Source organism: Zea mays, chromosome 5 (assembly GCF_902167145.1).
Source record: "Zea mays cultivar B73 chromosome 5, Zm-B73-REFERENCE-NAM-5.0, whole genome shotgun sequence".
NCBI lineage: Eukaryota > Viridiplantae > Streptophyta > Magnoliopsida > Poales > Poaceae > Zea > Zea mays.
In genome coordinates, this window is record NC_050100.1 from 65598795 (window position 1) to 65607761 (window position 8967).

Consider the following 8967-nt stretch of genomic DNA (forward strand, 5'->3'; position numbering starts at 1 on the left):
ACCGCCTGTATAGAGGATACCTATAGTAGTGAAGGTGTGGCTTACCACACAGAACTATGGTTGAACAGCGTTCGATAAAGATTCCCTTTGTGACATTCTATTGAACATGTTATGATGAACACAAGACGAAGACTCTACCCTCCAGAACTACACATCAGAGCTAGGAACCCAAGACACGTGGAGGCACCTATTGCGGCGAGCGCGAGCGGACAGTGAGGCACCTTGTAGTTGAGGAGGGCGTTCTCGGCGGTGCGCTGGTCAAGGCCGAGCGCTAGCAGCCCTGGCCAGCCTCCCCCCGCCCCCGGTGGCCATCCCCTCGTCTTCGTCTGGCTCCCGCCTGAGCTGCAGTCGTAGCAGCAGTCTCCGGCGAGAGGTAGGTGAGGCTGCGGTTCCACTGGCGGATCTGGCGGCTGTGGAGGATTTACGGTGGCCGCGTCGGAGGCTCCTGCCTCAGCTGCAGTCTAGCAGCAGCCTCCAGCGAGAGATAGGTGAGGATTTACGGCGACCGCATCGGAGGTGGCCTCGTTGTTGGGGGGCGTCGTCGTTGGCGGTGGCGGTCGCCGTGGCGTAGCCTTGTTGAGGCAAGGCGGGCATCTTGTTGGGACTTGGGGGGCATCTGATCTGAAGAACTGAAACATGCGTGCATAACTGCATATACATATATGCTCCACAATTTGGATGCATGCATGCAGCTTCGGTGTTACGTGTTCCCTTGGAGCGGTGCCGGTGCTGCTGGTGGCGGTGGCGCCGCCGCCGACGACGACGACGGCAACTCCACTGTCGTCAGTGCCGCCGTCAGCGTACGTACTAGCAGGCAGCAACAAAACAGCACAAGGCAAGCCAAATGCACGCCACTTCAGAGGTATACAGTTCGTCTCATGCATGCATGGCCAGCTAGCTGAATGATAGATGCATGGCCAGCTAGCTGAATGGCCAAGCTATGTATCTATCTATCAGTTCTCCGACGACTTCGACAGTTCGACGTGATGCTGTTCGTTCCACTACGACGGCAAGACGACGACTTCGCGTGGTCCATCCAATCCAAGGACAGGCCCATCCACGTGAGCGCCAGGAAGCAGGCCAAGTGGTGGTACGCCAAGCGCTTCCTGCACCCCAGCGTACGTCGTGGCGCCCTACGACTACGTCTTCCTGTGGGAGTGGGACGAGGACGTGGACGCCACCTTAGCTTCTTCGACGCCGACGAGTACGTGCCCATCGTCCGGAGCCACGCCACGCGGGGGAAAACGTCCTACGACGTCCTCGTCCGGAGGGCCGCGCGCCGGCGAGGTGCTGCACAGGAACACCGTCGGCGGGCCCGGGAACTGCTCCGACCTGCACCGCCCGCCCTGCAGCGGCTTCGTCGAGGTCATTGCGCCCGTGTTCACCAGGGAGCTGAGGCGTGGGCCTGCGTGTGGCAGCACATGGTGCAGAACGACCTCGTGCAGTGCACGGCTGGGGCCTGGACCTCAACTTCTGGAGGTGCGTGGAGGATCCAAAGGACGTCGACACGTCGTAGTGAAAAGACTCAAAAGACTACCAGTACTAGTTAACAAATAGACTTTTCTTTATGAAAGGCTGACTGGCCCAACTTAAGAAGAAAGTCCACCTAAACACGGCCCATTTCTGTGCCAAAATCATGTGCTGAATAGGATTGCTGCAAAGAGTCCTATTATAGCACGCGCATACAAATACTACAATTAGAATTTCTTAATATATATACACATACACACACAATTAGAATACAAATACGATAAAGGGCGTACCCAGAGCCGTAGGCTTCCCGCACTGTGCGGGATCCAGGGAAGGGTATCTTTAAGCGTCAAGCCTTACCCGCATAATATGCAGAGTCTGGGGTTCGAACCTGGGATCTTCCGGTTACAGACAGTAGGCTCTACCGCTGCACCAGGCCCGCCCTTCATAATACAGATACGATGATGATCTAAAAAAGTAAAAATATTTATTTAGCTGTCTCACCGAAAAAGAAACGCTGATCCTTCTGTCTCAAATTAAATGAACTTCTAGACCCAAATTAAATCTAACTAATAAAGTTATCATAAGTCAAACTATTTTAATTTAAGCTAAATCTATAGAAAAAACGCCAATACATTTTTATCTACAATGTACTTTATAATATACTCCATGAAGTGAGTTTGTCATGTACTATCACAATGCGCTGTACTCTCTGAGAGACCAGCCAAATGTCCCTTTCCACTGCAGGAGCCATGATTTTAAGTGCATAGATGTGATTATATTATATTTGATACTTTTAACTAGCATAAAATCATTTGATGTGATAAATGTTAAAGTTGATCACCGTTCAGTGCTTCCGGCCGGATGCAAGTATGACACACTTCGTCGTGGCTTCAAAGCAAGTAGAATGGAGTAGTAATGAACAGTGTCCTTCCATGGAATTGGTCTATTCGTCGAAATCCGCAGCACACTGTACTAGTAGAAATACTTAAGAGATGCGTTCATGCATGTTGAGACCATTATTATGGTACTAGCAGCTATCACTCCAAGGCTGGCATGGTCATTGTGCCAAAGCGGTAGCGTGCAACTTTGGGCATGGTGTAATTGGGTGCCGACATGGTAGGTTGCAGTGACCCCCCCAACCTATGAACACTTGTGTTATTGCCCTTCTAATTTTGCTGGCTCACAATAAATGCTTAGCTACTTCCATCCTTACTCGTTTTCTTTTACCGTTTTTTTTTTTTTACAATGGCAAGCTACATTCTCAAAACTACAAAACTTGTCTAGCTACTTCTATCCTTGTTCATTTTTTTTAAATGACAAACTTCATTCTCAAAACCACAGAACCACCAAACTAAGGGGTGTTTGGTTTCTAGGAACTAATGTTTAGTCCCTTCATTTTGTTCTATTTTAGTATATAAATTGACAAATATAGAAACTAAAATAAAGTTTTAGTTTCTATATTTGATAATTTTGTAACTAAAGTGGAATAAAATGTAGGGATTAAAAATTAGTCCCTATAAACCAAACACACCCTAAGTTGATGCTAGTTTCTGACACATGTTTTCTTCCCAGAACAGTTAGTTGTACCAGGTAACTTGTTAGTGTTGTAACTGATAAAAAGTCTCTATAAGATCAACTACCACTTTCTTGCATACTGAAAAGAGAAATAATAGACAACCCATTTATTTAATTCAAATAAGTGAGAAGGGAGCCAACAACTAACTGACAAAGAAACCAAACAACCTGACTTCCTGCAAAGTTTCAAATGACATCAATATACTTTGTTGTTGGCCATCAAGTTTATTTTTTTCATCGTAATGGTAAAAAAATAGTCTTTAAGGGCACCACCAACAAGCCATTTAATTCAATTCTATACACAGCGGCCGCTTCTATATTATATTTTCAACAGAAAACCTTGTGCCTAAAAGATAAGAATCCTGCATGTGACGATGCTGTTATTTTTACAAATTGGTAGCACATCATCCATCACACGACAGGATAAACATCATCCATCAGACGACAGGATAAACACGAGCCGAAAATAACAAATACGTCTTGCAACAAGAAAGAACATCGTACTTGGAAACAGATAAAGTAGATGACGAGTGCCTGAAAACCGCCGTGCAGTGCAGGCCAGGGCATGCTGTTTTTTGAGCTCAAACAGGTGTGAACCACCACAGCCAAGCACAAGCGCCAACTACCCACAGGAAACAGAGTAGTGGATTCAGTGCTGGCCTTCTAAATTCTGGCCATACACAGAAACAGGGGGCCATATATTGCTTCGAAAGATCAGGTCGTTGCTTACCGCTTTTGTTTATCCCAATCCAGCACGCCTTGGTTTCGTTCAGATATGGATGGGTTTCCTGGGGCCTGCAAAACCAACACCACTCCAGTCAGAACACAGTAAAGAGCGCTGCCTCCTGTCCTCGGTGCATTCTTGAGCACTAAGCTCGCACTGATGCATATAATCAGTGTCAACAGTGCGAAAGCCCATCCCAAATGATGGACCAAACTAAAGCTATCCTGAGATGCAGTAGTAAATATCTTGCCAGATATAGACTATACAGGATGTCGGTTGTAAGGAAGGGGGCCCTAATCAGGAACTCACATACAACGTAATATAATATATAACCTGGTAACTGAACATGATGGAAACTCTGGCAGAAGAATGACAGACTGCAGAGCACCTGGTTGCAGCCAATAATGCAAACACTCTGTGGGCTCCTTGTGCTTTTGCTCTCCTCCCTCCCAACCTTCTCCTTATAAATACAAAGGCGTGTGCAAGGCAGAACCATCAGCTAAGATAGCTGCAAAACAAGCGAGTTACTTACAACCAAACAGAAGGGTAGAAACCACCTGAAGCCATGTGCATTGCTGCATGGATTTGGCAGGCTCACCCTGTGCACCAACTCCTCCTGCTTCTCAACAGAGATGAGTTCCACAGCAGGTGAGTGATTTTGCCTTGTTTTATTGATCTTTGTAGGACCCCAATCTGCAAGTAATAGCTCTGCCATATGTGATACTGCTTTCAAAATTGGGTACTTTTTTTTGCCTCCTAAGTTATACATTCACTGACACAATTTCCATGAACCACGAGTCAGATGTGATGCTCTGCTCATATAATACCGTGCATACTCATATCATCCATTCAGTTCTCAGAAGCAAAATACTGCTAGAGAAACCTATAGGCTATAGAAAAGGTTACCCACTGCAAAACAACAATGCTAGCTGTTCAGTGTTCATCACTCTGTATCTTTTTCTTGATGAACTGATGCAGGCCTACAAAAGCAGTAGGATGGTGGGGTGAAGGCTCAAAGAAGATCCTTGGTGGCAGGGATGTGCTTGGTGGAGGAACATGGATGGGGTGCACCAAGGATGGAAGGCTTGCCTTCCTGACCAATGTGCTTGAACCAGATGCCATGCCCGGTGCACGGACTAGGGGAGATCTGCCTCTCAAATTCCTGCAGGTATATAGCAAAACATATCAAAGCCATAGTCAGTTTAGGTGATAATGAGAAACATAGATTCATTTGTTTTCTTGTACAACCCAAGTTTGTGTTTTCCATCATACTTTTGTTGTCGCTATCATTCAGCAGCTGATTCGGTCACTGTCTGACAATTCCTTTGTTTTGACAGTGATTGGTGTAGACACTAGACAGTGCACATAGGAACATATATTCACACTGTGTTCCCATTATAGACCAAAAAAATTTACCACTGAAAACACTTTAGTGGTTCATACTATTACAACTGATAACTACAGCATGTATTGTAAGAACATATGATTGATCAACGTGACATTATCTTCGATGTAACATTGTTCCTGAAAAGCACGCATAATCTACTGTGCACCGTGCAGAGCAACAAGAGCCCACTCGAAGTTGCAACTGAAGTGGCAGAAGAAGCTGATGAATACAATGGCTTCAACCTCATACTAGCTGATCTAACAACAAATATCATGGTTTATGTGTCAAACCGGCCTAAGGGTCAGCCTGCAACAATTCAACTCGTGTCACCAGGACTCCATGTGCTGTCCAATGCAAGGCTAGATAGCCCTTGGCAGAAGGTCAGAGCTCTTTCAGTTTCATGTTCAAGTTCAACTGAAGATTCATAGATAGCTAAAAAATTCTTAAAATGCCTTGTAAATAAAAATGAATAGGGTGGTTTCATTTGATAGTGGATAGCATATATTGGTAGGTACAAAACTAGAAATGATGAATGCCTATGAGGTGTCATGTTAATTATTTCATTTTTAGCTGCACTAAGATTATGGATCACAGAGCAAACAATGAGCTGGGAAAAGTGTGAGAAAACTACAGGTGAACCATTAAAAGGACTTCCCTAGTTATAAGCAACAGTGCATTTAACTCAATTTATAACACAGCATGTGCAAGAAGTAAGATAAGATGACAATGCATTATTGCAAGCTACTCTGTCTCTCAGGGACCATTCATCCTACCAAGAAATTAGACCGCTATTCATGAAGACGGTGTGAAGGTACCTAAAGGGATTTTTTTCGTTGTTGTGTATGCATTTGTAGGCAATTCTCCTCGGTAAAAACTTCAGGGAGCTTCTTAGGGAGCATGGTGCTGATGAGGTTGAAGTGAAGGATATAGTTGAGAGGCTAATGACTGACACCACAAAGGCTGACAAAGATAGACTGCCAAACACTGGTTGTGATCCCAACTGGGAGCATGGTCTGAGCTCCATCTTCATTGAGGTGCAAACTGACCAAGTGAGAAAAAAGTCTCTTGATTCAGGGTTGAGCTAGTTGAAAAACTATATCGTCTACCCACTTATAAATAAATATCTGTGTACATAAGCATAGGCTAATACTTCAGAAATGAACTTATGACTTCTGTTTTTGTGAAGGGGCCCTATGGGACACGGAGCACAGCCGTTTTATCAGTGAACTATGATGGCGAAGCTAGCTTGTACGAGAAGTATCTTGAGAGTGGTATATGGAAGGATCACACAGTGAGTTACCAGATAGAGTAGTAGGCATTGCACAGGAAAAGTTGGCGACCTCAAATAAATAGAAATATGAAGCAGACACAATTGTGAATTTCATTATTTCCCTGATCTCTAGTCATCTTCGTGATTATCTAAGATCCTACCATAATGCCAATTACATTATTCACTGTAAGCAGATTTTTCACTTGACGATAAAATGTCAACCAAAACTTTGGTTTTCTTCGTCATCTTTACTCGAGAAATCTTAGCAAGGTATTGTATGTTGAGTTCTATTGTAGTAAAGGTTAAAACTCACCAACATAAATTTACAGTAAGATAATGAGACATGTAAGATACTGGAATTTAGATTATCCATATCAACTACATCACAAAAAAATGAACATAAACCTAAAGAAATGTATCTTCTGTGCCTCATTTGTTCAATATGCTCCAGACCTCCAGTGGTGTCAGTCATGCAGATAGTAAGTTCCCTAATCCCTAATCCTCCAGACTACATAATAGCCAACCAAAAACAGTCTTGAAAAGTGATAATAAACAAAAGAAAAAAGGATTACCAAGAAACAGTGATACAAATGTTATCGTGCAGTCTGCAGTCCAGTGGGGTCTGTGATGATGTTATCAAAGATATGTAGAAACTTCAATGAGAATCACAACAAATTCGTACCATAGAATTGCATTATTCACGCTAATCAACATGAGCATACAGAAATAGGAAGCTCTTCAGTTAAGATTTCAGCTTGTAGACAAGTACACTGAAAAGAATTGTATAGCTTAGCACTACGGGCCAATAGCTAAACACTACACCCCCACTTGTATGCTCTTGTTCTTCGTTGCTTGATACTTCTATGCAAGATTTTTGTCTTTGTCCATCCCTGTTGGTTTCTTCTCTACATGGTTTGTCTTGTTGCTCACTGCACTGCTGTGGTATCCATCTCGTGATCGTCCTCTCATGAACAATCATCTGCTCCAAACAATCCAAGGATCCCAGCTCGCAGCTCTTGGTGCTGATGGTAAGAACAAGTAACGTCTTGGCCACACTTCCAGAGGCCCGAAGCGCACAGAGTACTTCAGACCAGACCTCCATGCGGGCACACCTGGTGCCGAATGCTTTCCCTTCTGGAGCCACAACCACCGTGAACTCCGAGTGCACAAGTGCCGGATGATGACGGTAAGCAACAAAGTCTGCCCCGTACTGCAGTCCCGACCTTACAACCCAGTTCTTCAGCCTGAGGTATTGATACGCCCTGTACATCTCCGGGAATTGCTCTGAGCCGGAGGCCAAGAGACCCCACAGCTCGGGCGCACCAATCCGCGTCTTGTTATTCGACTCAACCCTGAGGCACTTCAGGGCATGGCAAAGGAAGAACACTTCCTCGGGGCCCAGCTGGAACCACTGGCTCTCTGCACCTGCACCCTCCACGGCCCTGCCGAAGGCAGCGCCGTTCAGAAGCGCGGCTTGGCGTGGGCCGACCTCGAGGATCGCGTCCCTGGCGTGCGCGGCTAGAATCGCCACGGCTTCCGAGTCCCGCAGTGAAGCCTGGAGCTCCGCAACTATGCTGGACATGGGATTGGCTGCTGCCAGTGCTGCAAAGCCCTTGCAGTCCTTGCCCTTCTTCCATCTGGGACCTGGCAAATCCATAAGCTGATGGCACACGACATATGAGACCTTGATGGGAATCCGTACTCCGCAGATCTAAGGGGCATGGCATATAACGACATCGATGAAAAGGGCAAACAAAACACGAAAGAAAACTAGAGCAGAGACAGGCTCACCTTCCGCTGCATGGTGTCCGCCCCGCAATCTTCCGTCGGCGTCTCCTCTCCTAAGCTCCTGCCTGCTGCATTGGATTTGCCCCCCTTCATGGCGGATTCGAGCGGCGACACGGAGCGCAGCGTTCAGATCCGCGCTTGGCGGAGGGAATCCCGGTCGCGGGCGGACGAATCGGGGTCGAATCGAGGGAGAAATTGCCTCTGGCGGCTCGCGGGGAGAGGGAGGGAAGGGGAAAGGGAGGCGACGGGCGCTGCAGGAGGGCAGGGCAGGCGCACGGGATACGAAGGAAGGCGTGGCCCAAGGGCGTATCAGCGATTCTGCCCGCGCAGCGAGGGCCCGCACCCGCCTCCCAATTTGAATTCCCGTACCGGCCTAGACCTTTTCTCACCGCAACCGAATTTTTTTTGCATTTTGGTTCTTCATCGGAAAAAAATTCACGTTTAGACCCTAGAAAATTTTAATTTCATTTTTGGACCCTTTACTCGGCGCTGTAGCATGTGGCGCCGAGGTAACACAGCTCGGCGCCATAGGCTATGGCGCCGAGGTACGTGCTGCGTTGGCACAAACGGACGTCGTGGCGTCGACGTGGTACCGAGCTCTATTCTGTACAGAAAACTTGTCTAGCTTAGTTGGTAAAATACAAGGCTCTTAATCTTATGGTTGCAGGTTCGAGCCCTACGGTAGGTGTTTTTTTAATACTTTTTGTCTTTATCACTTATTTGTTTTTTTTGTTGTCCATATTTTTCGTT

General features: G+C 46.1%; 2 protein-coding genes, 1 long non-coding RNA gene and 1 pseudogene across 4 annotated transcripts; 2 read left to right on the plus strand and 2 right to left on the minus strand.

Moving 5' to 3' along the window:
* The first annotated feature begins 220 nt into the window (after positions 1-220).
* On the plus strand, positions 221-1516 carry LOC103628250 (uncharacterized; annotated as a pseudogene).
* Positions 1517-3331: 1815 nt separating this feature from the next.
* LOC103626475 (uncharacterized) lies at positions 3332-5350 on the minus strand. The gene is made up of 3 exons (XR_004849435.1): positions 4161-5350; positions 3779-3843; positions 3332-3670 (listed from the first exon to the last, which is right to left on the minus strand). It is a non-coding gene; the product is annotated as an uncharacterized lncRNA (long non-coding RNA).
* Positions 4283-6712, plus strand: LOC100280184 (uncharacterized). The gene is given in 5 exon segments (NM_001153116.1): positions 4283-4420; positions 4751-4940; positions 5333-5539; positions 6014-6208; positions 6346-6712. Coding segments are annotated over 5 exon segments (801 nt in total). The 5' UTR covers positions 4283-4337; the 3' UTR covers positions 6472-6712.
* Positions 6713-7074: 362 nt separating this feature from the next.
* On the minus strand, positions 7075-8565 carry LOC100282606 (tRNA-splicing endonuclease subunit Sen2). 2 transcript variants are annotated; one of them, NM_001155514.1, is made up of 2 exons: positions 8221-8498; positions 7075-8089 (listed from the first exon to the last, which is right to left on the minus strand). In NM_001155514.1, the coding sequence occupies exons 1-2, from the start codon at positions 8308-8310 to the stop codon at positions 7172-7174; spliced, it is 1008 nt and encodes a 335-aa protein (NP_001148986.1). In that variant the 5' UTR covers positions 8311-8498; the 3' UTR covers positions 7075-7171. The 2 variants fall into 2 exon arrangements, with proteins under 2 accessions (NP_001148986.1, XP_008643679.1); XM_008645457.4 differs by having other exon boundaries at positions 7077-8140; positions 8221-8565.
* Positions 8566-8967: the final 402 nt, after the last annotated feature.